The sequence below is a fragment of the Panthera leo genome, chromosome E1, assembly GCF_018350215.1.
Source record: "Panthera leo isolate Ple1 chromosome E1, P.leo_Ple1_pat1.1, whole genome shotgun sequence".
In the NCBI taxonomy this organism is placed as follows: domain Eukaryota; kingdom Metazoa; phylum Chordata; class Mammalia; order Carnivora; family Felidae; genus Panthera; species Panthera leo.
Window position 1 is genome coordinate 10,434,652 of NC_056692.1, and position 14,603 is coordinate 10,449,254.

The 14,603-nt window shown below is 52.6% G+C and overlaps 1 protein-coding gene across 2 annotated transcripts in view; it reads right to left on the reverse strand.

The window, feature by feature from the left end:
• LOC122206076 (multidrug and toxin extrusion protein 1-like) overlaps window positions 1-14,590 on the reverse strand; it is a 37,637-nt gene extending 23,047 nt beyond the window's left edge. Inside the window, exons 1-6 of one of the 2 annotated variants that reach the window (XM_042914880.1) lie at window positions 14,400-14,590; window positions 7,348-7,449; window positions 5,286-5,354; window positions 2,775-2,923; window positions 1,880-1,922; window positions 96-140 (exon numbers count right to left, since the gene is read on the reverse strand). In XM_042914880.1, coding sequence (XP_042770814.1) covers window positions 96-140; window positions 1,880-1,922; window positions 2,775-2,923; window positions 5,286-5,354; window positions 7,348-7,449; window positions 14,400-14,528 — 537 coding nt within the window. In that variant the 5' untranslated portion in view covers window positions 14,529-14,590. Of the gene's footprint in view, window positions 1-95; window positions 141-1,879; window positions 1,923-2,774; window positions 2,924-5,285; window positions 5,355-7,347; window positions 7,450-12,544; window positions 12,575-14,399 lie in introns of those variants that run through there. The other variant, XM_042914881.1, reaches the window with a different exon arrangement.
• Window positions 14,591-14,603: the final 13 nt, after the last annotated feature.

Sequence of the window (14,603 nt, forward strand, 5' to 3'; positions counted from 1 at the left end):
TTATCCATGAATGTTTTCAGGGCCCCGATCCCCGAAAGCCATAAACTCCCATGAACCGCCCCCCCCCCCAAAGAAAAAAGGAGAGTCTACATTACCTGGTTGAGCAAAAATTTAACTTGTAACGTGTAAATAAAGATTGCCTACAAGAGAAGAAGAAACGAATGTTAACATCTTGGCCTTGCCATGTAGCAAGGAGCTGGGAGCCGTGGCTTGGCTGCCCTCTGCTCCCCCGTGGACCCGCAGAGGCATGCCATCTCAGAAGGGGACAGGGACAGGGGGTGGGAGCCGAGGTGTCTAGGGCCAGGGCGTTCCAAACATCTCTTATGGATGAACAGCATCCAAGGGACCCCAGGGCCTGGGAAAGCAGTTTCCTTGGGAGTACGACAAGGAGACTTCTGGGGAACAGTGGGGCTGTAAAGGAGGCCCCTGGGCAAACTCTGGGGGGGCACCCCTTTTATAGACCAAGTAACAGTCCTATTTGGTGGCATAACTAAATAATACGGAACTTTATCTTTTTTTAACGTTTTCAGAAATTTATTTTGAGAGAGCGTGCACACGTGCACATGGGGGAGGGGCAGAGAAAGAACGGGAAAGAGAGACCCCCCCCCCCCCAGCAGGCCCTGCACTGTCAGCACAGAACCTGACTCGGGGCTCAATCCCACAAACCATGAGCTCATGAGCCGAGCAGAAACCAAGGGTTGGGTGCTTAACCAACCGAGCCACCCAGACACCCCGAGAATATTAAACTTTAAAGGCTTCGGGGTAAATTAAAAGCCACAATGCCAACTGTGACGGCAGACGGCTACTTTTAAGGGCTGAATTACAGCCATCCAAATTCGTATGTTGAAGACCTAACCCCCAATGTGGCTGTATTTGGGGAGTTTTTAAAGAGGTGATTACGTTAACATGAGGCCATTAGCGTGAGCTCTAACCCAACAGGACTGAGGTCCTGATAAGAAGACAAGAGACACCGCGGCTGCACCCACACAGGGGGATGGCCGCGAGAAGAGGCAGCCAAGCAGGAGGTGGTCTGCAAGGCAAGGAGAGGCCCCTAAGGGTATCAACCCTGCGACACCTTGATCTCAGACTTTGCAGCTTCCAGTAGTGTGAGAAAACGTTTAAGCCATCCAGTCTGCGGCGTGTTGTCAGAGCAGTGCAAGCAAACCCACGCAGCCCCACCGTCCCAACGGAGTAAAATAGTTTTAATTGTTCACTGACCGCGAGCTTCTGTGTCAGACGTGAACATACACTCAGGGTTGTGTGTGATCACACTCAGCAAGGAAAAAAAAAAAATCTAAAGGTTCAGAGTGAGGCCCTGAGGAGTTCTGACACGGGAAAGAATTTACCCTTATCTAAAAGAAGAAAAAAGAAAAAAAAAGGCTGAACTCCTTTCCGCGGAGGATATCCTGGAGACCCCTCCAGCGGCAGAAGTTCAAGACCGTGGTTCACTGAACTCGCCTCGGTCCCGGGGTCTCTCAAGGGACACACGTTTGTGTCTTCTACAGGCATAATTAAAACCCCACTTCTTAAAGGAGCCAACATCACACATGTGAATCACAGAAGACTGACCCAATGCATTGGGCCCACAGGTAGCTCAGGTGCCTTCCACCAGTAAACCCCAAGAAGGGGACCTCATGGGGTGCTTGGGTGGCTCAGTCAGTTAAGCATCCGACTCCTCATTTCGGCTCAGGTCGTGATCTCACGGTTCGTGGGACTGAGCCTTGAGCTGGGCTCCGCGCTGACAGCACGGAACCTGCTTGGGATCCTGTCTCTCCTCTCTGCCCCCTCCCCACTCGTTGTGGCTCGCTCACTCTCTCTCTCAAAATAAAATAAACTTAAAAAAAAAAAGAAGGGGACCTTGTAACCCTTGAAAACTTACAGGCAGGGCAGGAATGAAGATCATGACATAGTCCTGGGTAAGCCTGTACAACGAAAAGCAAAAAAAGGCCACAGAGGTCTCTGTGAGGCAAGGGTGGGTAGGAGAAGCTAATGAAAACCATCTTTCCTGTTCTTGGCTCTTTCTGAATTAATGGGTTTCGACTGCTGGAGCAAATGCGAAAATGAGAGACACCTAGACCTTGTCCTCTTAAAACTGCCTCTCTTGGTCCTTCCAAATCTTTAGGTCTAGGAAAGGGTTTTTCAACCTCGGCACTACGGCCAGATAGAGAATTCCCCACCGTGGAACGAACCTGTGCATCGCAAGATGTTTCGCGATGTCTCCGCAGAGCCCCAGTAACCAGTCCTGATCCCCGGAAATGCCTCCCAACATGGCTAAACGCCCCCTAGGTTCACCGCCGCGGGTCTAGCACAAGGACTTTATTTTAAAGGTCTTGATTAACTCGACCAGCAGGTGGCAAAGACATCAGCCCATGAGAATCCTCGAGGGGAACTCTGAAAGACACTGATGCCCTTGCCACACCGCAGGCCAATTCACACGGAACGCCGACGGGGGGAGGGGGACCGGGCACGGGCGGGTTTTAAAGGCACCCAGGTGATTTTAGTATCAACCAGGGTCAAGAATCACAAAACCGTGAACAAATGCCCTAAACTCCTATCTCGAGCGGAGGATGTTTGCAAACCTTATTTCAGTATAAACGATGTACCCTGAAGTCACCCAAATAAGGAAGGGTCTAGACCTTGCTTGCCAGGTATGAAAAGCACTACATAATGCCAGCCTTTGTAATTCCCAGAGGCTGAACCTGGATAGGGCCGTTTTTCTGCCAAGATGGACCCAATCCCAGCCCCCACCCCCCCATGGCATGGGCCCATCTTACCTGGACACGGCTGGGTCCTGCCTGAAGAGATGCAGGATGTTCTGGGTGTTGACGAAGAGTGCCCAGCAGGGGAAGCAGGAGAGAAGCAGCACCAGGGTGCCCCTCTGCAGGATGACCCCCACGTGCTTCAAGTTCTGGCTCCCATACGTCTAGGTGCACACGGTCCAAACAAACCCATGAGTACAGAAATGGCACCCCTTTTACCCCCCAAAGGCCTTCAGTCATGACTTTGCCACGCTCTTTACGTTAGTGGTTCTCAGACTTGACTACCCATTAGCATCACCTGGAGAACTTTTTTTTTTTTCGATTTCCTTAAAAAAAATTTTTTTAGGGGCACCTGGGTGGCTCAGTCGGTTAAGTGGCCGACTTCGGCTCAGGTCACGATCTCGCGGTCCGTGAGTTCGAGCCCCGCGTCGGGCTCTGTGCTGACAGCTCAGAGCCTGGAACCTGCTTCAGATTCTGTGTCTCCCTCTCTTTCTGCCCCTCCCTTGCTCGTGCTCTGTCTCTCTCTGTCTCTCTCTCTCTCTCAAAAAATGAGCATTAAAAAAAAATTTTTCTTTTTTTTAACGTTTATTTATTTTTGAGACAGAGAGAGACAGAGCATGAATGGGGGAGGGTCAGAGAGAAGGAGACACAGAATCCGAAGCAGGCTCCAGGCTCTGAGCTGTCAGCACAGAGCCTGACGCGGAGCTCGAACCCACAAACCATGAGATCGTGACCTGAGCCGAAGTCGGACGCTTAACCGACTCAGCCCTCTAGGTGCCCAGAGTGTGTGACTTTTAATCCCAGGGTGGTGAGTTCAAGCCCCACATTGGGTATAGTGTTTACTTAATTAAAAAAAAAAAAAAAAAAAAAAAAAAAAAGAGGAGTGCCTGAGTGATTCAGTTAAGTGTCCTACTTTGGCCCAGATCATGATCTCGCGGTTTATGGGTTCGAGCCCTGCATCAGGCTCTCTGCTGACAACTCAGAGCCTGGAGCCTGCTTCAGATTCTGTGTCTCCCTCTCTCTCTGCCCCTCTCTCGTTCGCACTCTGTCTCTCTCTCAAAAATAAATAAACATTATTAAAAACAAAGTAGCACACTCCATGGGGCCATCCAGGCACCCCACCTGGAGAACATTTTTAAAACACTGACACCAGGGTCCCACTAAAGATAGTCTACATTTAGGGGCGTCTGGGTGGCTCAGTCGGTTGAATGTCTGACTCTTAGTTTCCGCTCAGGTTGTGGGCTCATGGTTCATGAGTTTGAGCCCCAGCTGGGGCTCTGTGCTGACTGTGCAGGGACTGTTTGGCATTCTCTCTCTCTCTCTGCCCCTCCAGCTCTATCTCAAATAAATAAATCAACTTTAAAGAAAAAAAGAGTCTGGATTTAACAGGTCCAGGGTGGAACCCAGACATCAGTCATTGCTGTTTATTTATTTTTGAGAGAGCACAGTGGAGAGGGGCAGGGAGAGGGGACAGAGGATCTGAAGCGGGCTATGCACGGACAGTGGCGGGCCGAATGTGGGGTTTGAACTCACGAACCACGAGATCATGACCTGAGCAGACGTCGGATGCTCAAGACTGAGCCACCCAAGTGCCCCACATCAATCACTTTTAAAAGCTCCCCATGTGATTCTTTTTTTTCCTTTTTTTAATGTTTGTTTATTTTTGAGAGAACAGAGTATGAGCGGGGGAGGGACAGAGAGAGAGGGAGACACAGAATCTGAAGGAAGCTCCAGGCCCTGAGCTGTCAGCACAGAGCCCGACGCGGGGAGACTTGAACTCAGGGACCGCAAGATCATGGCTTGAGCCAAAGATGCTTAACCGACTGAGCCACCCGGGCGCCCCTCTCCGTGTGATTCTAAAGGCCAGTCAGGGTTGCATCAGCTGGAAACCAACCTCCTAGACGTGCAGTATCTCGGGCCCTGCCCCCCACCTGCCGAAACAGGGTCAGTGCGCGCAGAAGCCAGCTCCTATGGGCCTACAGAAGCCAAAAACTCTGTGCCATCTCTCCCTGGGACATGTTCAGTGACATCTGTACGGGAGCCTGAAGCTAGCTATAGAGAGAATAGTTACCACCATGGGACTTGGCAGAGAGCAGGTCAGACGTGGCCCTCTGCCCCTCCCCCACCCCAGACCCGCTCGTTCCGCAGTTACCAGGATGCCACCAGCCTGCTCTGGCAAGCCCCGCTGGTAGCTCAGAGGGACGCTCAAGTCTGAGACCCACGGGGACCGTGCCAGACTCAATGATGCGGGAAGTGATAAAAGGGACTCGTACAAAATGTCCCATGTGGTCAAAAGGCAACGTAAGGTGGCCGTGCACAAGCCTGCGAGACACCCAGCCATGCTTCAAAGAAAGCAGGCACCGGAAAGCGGAAATGACGGCTGGCCAGACGTCACAGGGCTGGCCATCAGCAAGTCCCTCCCCGCCGTGCGCACGGCCCTCCCTTCCTGCCACTGGGGACCTTCCGGCTACGCTCCGGAGAAGATGTTCAGGGTCACCGTGAGAGTCACCTGGGGCTTCCGTTTACCTGGGAGATGAGGGTGTCACAAGCAGAAGATAAGCCAAAGCCCACGGAGATTCCAGTGACGTTGATCATCTGCCAAGAAACGCAAGGAGACGGGAAGGCATATTCTCTGTCTGCTCTGATCAGAGGCAGCCTCGAGCCTCCGACAACCCTCACCAGTGGGCCTACTCAGCCCCATTCTCCGCCCGGAGCCCCTCCACTGGCCCCACTTTAATTAAAGGACGCGCACTAGTTGAGAGAGAGGGAACGTCTCGGCCAGAGGTCACTACAAAGCCTTTTGCTTTCTTAAGTCCCAGGCGTTTGGCTTCCTGACTTCAGAGGAACGTGAATCCTTCTCAACGGCAACGTAATGTGGTGGGGTGGCAGTTCTGGGTGAGTCCCCCTGCTCAAGGCCAAGTACGGCCTGTTACAATATCCCAAAGGGTTCTGAGGGCTCAGAATCAAGCCCCCGGAGCCAAGGCCAGAGGGCTTCCAGGTGTACTTGTCTTGACCAGGGTCGGCAACTAAACCCCAGGGTCCCTGGAGCTTTGGGGAGCCCAGGGCAGCACCCCCAACACCAGGGAGTGGCATCACAGGATGTCTGGAACCTGTTACCTCTACCTGAGTCTGCGGGGAGATTAGAGACAACAGCCCCAAACTGGACTCAGCCTAGAAGCACCAGCTTGCTTGCTTTCTTTTTCTCAAGTGTTTATTTTTGAGAGACAGAGAGAGAGTGAGCGCAAGCATGAGCAGGGGAGGGACAGAGAGGCAGAGAAACATAGGATCCAAAGCTGTACTGATGGAAGCAAGCCTGAGGCAGGGCTCGAACTCACAAACCGTGAGATCATGACCTGAGCCTGGGTCAGACAATCAACCAACCAAGCCCCTCAGGCGCCCCGAAGGACAGCTTTCTTGTGCTTGCTTGGCTACAGAGATTTTGCCAGAGGCTTGCCAGGTGCGTTTGTCCCTCCCGGATTTCCAAACATTAAAACCACAAAGGAATAATTAAGCCTGGGGGTTTCTCACGTTGTTTTCTTTTTTTTTTTTTTTAATTTTTTTAATGTTTATTTATTTTTTAGACAGAGAGAGACAGAGCACGAACGGGGGAGGGTCAGAGAGAGGGAGACACAGAATCGGAAACAGGCTCCAGGCTCCGAGCTGTCAGCACAGAGCCGGACGCGGGGCTCGAACTCACGGACCGCGAGATCGTGACCTGAGCCGAAGTCGGCCGCCCAACCGACTGAGCCACCCAGGCACCCCCTCACATTGTTTTCTAAAGCAAGACAACCCCTATATACCCAAGACCCGGTTCAGAGTAGTCTTGCCCAGTTCCGAGGTAGCAAACACCAACAGCTAAGTAAGGTGGACGTGTGCCTTAGCAGAGAGCACCAAGGGGGAACTGGGGAGGCTGAACAGGGGCACACAAGCCACCGAATCCACCTTCCTAGAGACACCTCGCTGGCCAAACCAAAGAAGCTGGCAGGGTCGTTTGGCCAGACATAGCCACTGAGCCCCTGGCAGAGGTCAACGACATCTCTCTCTGGTTTCGGGGACGCATATCCAGGATACACGGAGGATTTGGGGTTCCTCCCAATTTTAGGTTTGGACACTAGGATCCAGGATTCCATCTTCCACTTCCGTGTCAGGGAGATGGAAGTCAAGGCGGAGGTGGGGGGTGTCACAGTTTCTCCTGATGAAGTCAGACTTCACCCCCCCGCTTTATGATTCCCTCCTCCCAGATGTGGGACCAAGAACCGAAGGCCAGAGCGCCACGGATTACAAATTCACAGATGTGGGAGGCGGAGTAAGGGCCCTCCAAAGATGTCCCATCCCAACCCCCGGAACCCCGGGAAAACGTGAGGTTACGTGGCAAAGGAGAATTATAGCTGCAGACAGAAAAATGGTTACCGCCCTCGCCAACACCGTGTTTTCAGCCCAGTGAAACCCCTTGGCGACTTCTGACCTCCAGCAGCATAAGAGGATACGCTGGGTTGTTTTAGGCCATTAAATAGCGACACCTCGTGACAGCAGCAAGAGGAAAGACAGACGGCTTTCAGAAACGTGTGTTATAAAGTCCCCTACGTACCGCAATCGCGAGGGTGACGGCGTCCAGTTCCAGCTTCCCCAGGTAGCCACAGAACACGGAGCTCACGAAACTGATCAGAAACACCATCAACTGGGCCAAGAACTGGGAAGAGACAGAAAAGGAGTTGCGGGTGAGTGTCCCAACTGTCACAGCCGAAGGAGGGTGTGAGGGCCGGGGGACGGGGCGCCCCCACCCTCTGCAAATCAACGCCAGTAACGGAATCTGGCTGGTATCGGCCTCTGCCAACTTTCACAGGCCAACACGCAACTTCAGGTAGGCTTCCAGAAGGATGGTAAAAGGTTCATCTGCGACCGCTACCAGAATCACATTTTTAAAACATTTTTTAATTATTTTTTAGAGAGAGACAGAGTGAGCGCAGGGGAAGGGCGGAGAGAGAGAGAGAGACAGAATCCGAAGCAGGCTCCAGGTTCTGAGCTGTCAGCACAGAGTCCCATGCGGGCTCAAACTCACGAACCATGAGATCGTGACCTGAGTGGAAGTCCAACCCTTGGAGCCAGCCAGGCGCCCCCAGAATCACATTTTTGAGAACTTTCTAGCTTTTTAAATTGATTTTTTCACTGCAGGGTCTCAGGCCGCACGTCACATGTGTACATTCTCTGAAGTTGTCAGAGGCTGCCTCCTGGGATAACCCCCCTGTTCTCCCAAATTCCTAGTGAGGACTAGAGAGAATGCCGCCTTCAATCAATTCCACAGGCAGGAACACCTAAGGCAGACATGAGGTTATCCTGCTGGAAGGTCAACGGGCTCTGGAATCTTGGGGAGAGACATCCCCAATCTGCCAAGCATGTTTAGTTCTTATATCCTATGAAGGCTCAGAAAGGAGGGCAAATTCAGCTTCTGGAACAATGAGCCATCATTCCAGGAACTACCATGACTTGCTCCCCAAGGCTGCAGCCACATGTTTGGACACTTACCTTATCTCCTTAGGTTAATTTTTTTTTTTCTTTCTTTTTTCTCCTTAGGTTAATTTAAAGCCACCTCCCAGGGCACCTGGGTGGCTCAGTTGGTTAAACCTCTGATTTCCACTCAGGTCGTGATCTCGCGGTTCACGAGTTCGAGCCCTATGTCGAGCTCTGTGCTGACAGCTCAGAGCCTGGAGCCTGCTTTGGATTCTGTGTCTCCCCGGTCTCTCCCGCTCCCCCACTCTCTCTCTCTCAAAAATAAAGTAAAAATAAAATTAAAAAACACCTCCCACCCTCACCTGCCAGAGCAGTGGAGTACCTCTCAGGAAAGCCCTTCTTTCCCAGGAGGCTTATGTGCTCTCACCCCCACTCTCTGGGAGACAGAACAGAGGCCTAAGGATTGACAGCTGCTGCTGGGGTCTGCCCCAAGGGCCCCTTCCCAAGCTGATGGGACAGAGAGGAGCTTGTGCTGGTCCCATCGGCAAAGGGAAAAGGGACTCCTCCTGCTCAGACCTCAGACAAGGTTCCATCCTTCTTGGGCCCCCAAGTGACACAACTTCTCATCTGACACGACCTTCTGCTATGGAGCAGAAGGGATGCTTTCAAAACATATTGCAGAAGCGAGCCAAAAACCAAAGAGCAGGCAGGGGACAACGAGAAGCTGGGGGCAGGGGTGAAAATAAAAAAGGCTGGCATGGAAACCCAATCCTATAGAACCTAAGCCTAGAGCCAAGGTACCCCCCATAGGCCTGTGCCAGTGGGACAGGTCAGGATCTGGGCCTCGTCACCATCCTTACAGATGTTCTCTGTGGTTCCGTCCAGGGCACCTTGCTGTCTCTTCGACTATGAATTTGTATAACTTTAAAGATCATGGGGTCCTTTTTTTTTTTTTTTTAGTAAACTCAGTATCACGGTCACTAACTTCTCAGCCTCCGTGCATGTAAACAGTGGCAAGTGGCTGTATCACAGAATCTGTTTTCCTCTTTTCCACGGAACGTTATTTCTACGACACAGTGCCCAGTCCCCCCACAGGCCACATGTGAGCTGTTTTCCGTGGCTTCACGTAAAAACGTGCTCAGTCTCATCTATCATCAGGCCTCTGGGCCACTTTCCCAATTCTGCTCTAACTGATCATGCTACACAGAACGCCTTTTGTAGTTGGGCAGGGAATGGGCATTTTTGTAGGGCAAGTGTCCCGTCCACCAGTGGGAATAGTTATGTTTCTTAGATGAAAAGGCCAGGAAGTCTAGCTGAGTTCAGCTAACCCACGTGAGATGCAGTGTTGAGGCCACTGAACACTTGCTGGGGTCATGGCAGTAACATGGGGTTCAGGTCGCCCAACACAGCAGCCATTTGTGACCTTCAGTCCCAGGAGGATCCTGGCTCCAGGGTTGATGTTTGTTAACCGCGTAACGTTTATATCCTGGTTTCAAGCCCTTTGGGTGAGCTCTTGACCATGGCTGTGGTCCCTACACATAAGGATCACCTGAGGGGGGTGCCTGGGTGGTTCAGTGGGTTAAGGGTCCAACTCTTGATTTCGGCTCAGGTCATGATCTCATGGTTGTTAGTTCAAGCCCCGCATTGGGCTCTGTACTGACAAAGTAGAGCCTGCTTAGGATCCTCTCTCTCTCTCTCTCTCGGCCCCTTCCCTGTGCTCACTCTCTCTCCCTCAAAATAAATAAATTCAACAAAAACTTTTAAAAAATTAAAGGATCACCTGGGGATATTGATCAGAAGGCTAACACCTGGCCCCCAGCTTAAGAGACTGATTCCGGGCATCAGTGGGGCTGTGAGATCTGCGTTTCGACACCCCAACGCCCACCCATGCACACCCAGTCAAGACGTGTTGGTCAAGGACAAGATCCTCCCAAATTGTCCCATCACACGGCACGTTGCTGTGCCTGGGGAATTAACCAATTCCGGACACAGGTTTGTTCCCCCGGGTGCCTCAGGGGTCGCTGCCTCCACGACAGCATGACTGGCAATGGCTACGTGTAGTCAAATGCACAATAGAAATGGCCAAACTGGGGGCGCCTGGGCGGCTCAGTCGGTTACACGTCCGACTTCAACTCAGGTCATGATCTCACGGTTCATGAGTTCGAGCCCCTCGTCGGGCTCTGCGCTGACAGCTCAGAGCCTGGAGCCCGCTTCGGATTCTGTGTCTCCCTCTCTCTCTGCCCCTCCCCTGCTCACCTGGTCTCTCTCTCTCAAAACTAAATAAACATTAAAAAAAAAAAGAAAAAAGGAAATGCCCAAACTAGTGGGTGGGGGGTGGCTAAACAGTGATGGGTACTAAGGAGGGCACTTATTGGGATAAATGCCGGGTGTTACATGTAAGCGATGAATCACTAAATTTTATTCCTGAAGCCATTATCCCGCTATATGTTAACTTGGGTTTAAATAAAAATTGATTTAATTTAATTAATTAAAAAAACAACAAGTGGCATCTGTTTCTTCCTGCCACGGAGGCCCTGCTCATTTTTCAGCCAGACAGCAACAAACAGAACTCTTGCTATGTGGCTGCTTTGGAAGGGTGCTCTCCAGGGCCAGATGCTGGGGAGGCAATAGGTGTGAGCCTGTCCAGTGTGCCATACGAGACAGTTCTAGAAGGCCCTGGTCTCACCCCCCCCCCCCCCATGGATGCCTGAAAGCTTACTCCTGGAGCGAAAGGTCAGCACTGGAAGGAGCCTGCGGGGTCACTGGCTACACCCGAGGAAATCCAGGCAGGCAGGCTGAGCCGCCAGCCCCAAGTGACACAGCTGGTTAGTAACAGAGGTAGGATGCAAGTCACCGGACTCCCAGATGGTCAACTGGGGTCAACATCTTTGGAGCACCAAGCACTAGGGAGACGGACGGAAGTAACAGGAACACCATTCACTCCATTCCTACACCAATGGAACCCACCGCGGAGCACAGAAAGATGTTCATCGTGGAATAACACTGCCAGTGACACACGTGATGGGTGCTACAAAGGAGGCAGGAGCTCCAAGAGCACAGCCTGGGAGTCCGAGAAGGTTCTGGGAGAAATGAAGTTCAGCTGAAACCTGAATGGTGAAGGTGGGCGGTCTGTCTGGGAAGAATGTTCCGGGCAGAGGAAACACCCGAGTGGCAGGAGGGCGGGGGGGTCTGAGGCAAGGCTGGGGCACTGAAAGGAGGCTGGGTGAAGGACCAGTGGGAGATTGAAACGAGAGACTGGAGGGCCTCACGGAGACCAACGAAGGAAGGGGACAAGCTCACACAGTACATCTGAAGAGGAGATCGGTGGCTCCAAGTGGAGCGGTGGGGCCAACCTTTAAGAGGGAGACACAAGCTGAAGGCAATAGTGGCCCAGACCTGGAATGCGGAGGAGGGGAGGTGAGCAGGTGCATCCGGAGGAGAGACAGCTAGGCCTGCGTGAGGGAGGGGACAATGGAGGAGGATCCTGACCACTCCCTTTCCCTCATGCCCATCACCCTTTGAGATGCCTCCCACTCTTTTATTTTTTTTTAATCTTTTTTTTAACGTTTATTTATTTTTCAGACAGAGAGAAACACAGCATGAACAGGGGAGGGGCAGAGAGAGAGGGAAACACAGAATCGGAGGCAGGCTCCAGGCTCCGAGCCATCAGCCCAGAGCCCGACGTGGGGCTCGAACCCGCGGACCGCGAGATCGTGACCTGAGCCGAAGTCGGACGCGTAACCGACTGAGCCACCCAGGCGCCCCGCCTCCCACTCTTTTAGACCTTCATCAGCCAAGCCTAGCTCGTCTTCTGCCTTCTGGAAGCTTGCTCCTGCCGAAATCTCACATGCGTCACTAAGTACTGCCCGCTGATTATTTCCCCACTGCCTATAGGATAAAAATCAAACCATCAGCCTACGGGTCTGGTGTCTCTCCCGACTGCCATCCAGCCTGTCTGTCCAGACGCCCCTCACCATGCGGGGCTCGCTCTGTCGTTCTGCCCTGCAGCCCTAGAAGGTTCTCCAGCTCCCTCTCAAGTATTCCTCTCTCCACACAGATGGGAACAAGCTCCCTCAGCTTGGGTCCAGGCGATTCCCCCTTCTTTTCCACCCTCGGCAATGCTGCGCACAGCCCGTGCTCCTAGAGAGCAGGCAATCCCTCCTTGGGATTATTTTTCAGGACTCTGACTCAGCCTGGCAGTGAAGATAAAATGCTAATGACAAAGACAAAGTAGAAAAGCCCAAGGCTAGGTAGTTTCAACCACCACCTCCCTCCCTCACAAATACGTTTTCTGCAGAATAAACGGAACATGCACCGACATGGTCTCTGATATGCACCTTGTTCCCTTGCATTAGGCATATTCTCTTACAGGCCTCATCGGAAGTTCATTCGGAGTGGAAAGTATGGGACACTGAGTGTGGAAAGAGACTGAATGAGTGACAGCACTGTATGACCTCTTTGGGTAAAGCAGTCACATACAAACCCCCACCCAAAGGACTGGAAGGAAATTCCCAAATTGCCTGGGTGGGGAACTTTCAGAGTGTTTTTGTTACCTTCTTTGTCCTGTTTTCTACTTTTGTCTGTAAGTAATATACATTGGGTAAAGCAGTCAGGTACAAACCCCCACCCAATGGGCTGGAAGGAAATTCCCAAATTGCCTGGGTGGGGAACTTTCAGAGTGTTTTTGTTACCTTCTTTGTCCTGGTTTTCTATTTTTGTCTGTAAGTAACATACATTGTATCGGTAATTAACACAGTCATATACATACAAACACCCAGGGGTTCCAACCAACACAAAGGGCCCAACAGGTCAACAACTCAGGCTAGTGCTGATCCCTGGAAGGTCCCCCTACATCAAGGGAGACCAGGTTACAATGGAGACCAGAGAGACGAAGGACTTGTCCTGGGAGAGGCTAGGTCTCAGCAAGCCGCCTTGCGGTCTTGTATTATTAGAGCAATAACAGCCTTACATTAGACTTTTCTCACAGCAAGTCTGACAGCACATTGGGCCAAAGCCCAAATTTCTATCCTTATTTTAGGGATGAATAAACAAAAGCTAGAAGGGGTTCCGGAACTACTCAAATTCACATAGTCGTTTGCCAACCTGCCTTCTGAGATCAAAGCAGGGAATAGCCCCCCAGGTACAGAGACTCCAAACCACGCTTTCTCTCTCTCTCCATTCTGCAAGAAGAGGTTCACAAACACCTTCCTGCTAGACAGAATTTCATTTCACGGCTTTATCCCTGGCATTACTCTTGCCCCCAGGCACACCACAGCAGGTATCATGAGATTCCTCAACCAGTGATGCCACCACGCCAGGAAGTGCCACGTGACCGCCTTAGCCGGTGCAGGTGCAGAACGCCTACCAAGTGGCCAAAAGCTTATTCCCGCCTTGAAACCCCAACTGGTCCTTCTTGTCCAATGAAATGACTCTTACTCCGTTCACTTGAAAACCACCCAAACTGTCAGGAGAACAGGGCTGGGATTATATTTTTCTGTGGTTCCTGTGGCTTTCAAAACCCACATTACTTTTAAATAGACAACGCAGAAAAAGCCCTAGCCTTAGAATGATAAGAAAAAAACCTCAGCCCCACAGAGAACCACATTAAAAACTTTCTACGTCTTTAACACACACAATAACGGGGGAGGAGAGTGAGAGACACGATGCCTCTGGTTTCCTCGTGCAGAGGGTGACAGAATAATCCCGAAGGGTCCGGAGATCTAAATCCAAGAGAGACGGGCAATTCACCTTCCTCCTCCCTGCCTCGAGACCATTTAGCTACCCTGAAATCCCCACAGCTGGTTTTCAAGCCAACCAGATTCCCCGAATGTTCTGCGGCTCGGGAACCGGCTTGCTTCGCTGGAATCTTCTCCCAGCGAAGGCACCCGTGGAGCGCCTTTAGGCCAGCAGGTCCCGGTTCCTTCGGGGCTCCCCATGCCCGGGCGGGGGCCAGCTGCGCCACCTGTGCCCGGCGGGTCGGCCCCCCGGGACGGTACAGAGCGCGACCCGGGACGCACGCGGAGGCACCGGGACGCGCGCCCGCGCGGCTCTGGGCACCGAGTCCCCGGGCGCCCGCGCGTCTGCCGCCAGCTCGCTCTGACCCCCTCCCTCCCCCTAGGTCACCCGGGGCGACACGCGTGCCGGGCCCCCGACCCGCCGGGCCCAGCCTCCGACGTAGGCTACCTTACTCACCGCGGGGCCCGCCAGAATCAGGAGCGCCCGCAGCTCCTCTTGGAAGCCGGGCAAAAGCTGGCAGCGCGGCCCACGACGCTCGGGGGTGGCCCCGGGGCCGCTCAGCTCGGACAGCTCTATAGCCTCCATGCTCCCGGAGTTCTGCGGCGGGGGAGCGCGGAGATGGCCTCCTGGAGGGCGCAGTGCCGCCCCCACTCCAGTCCC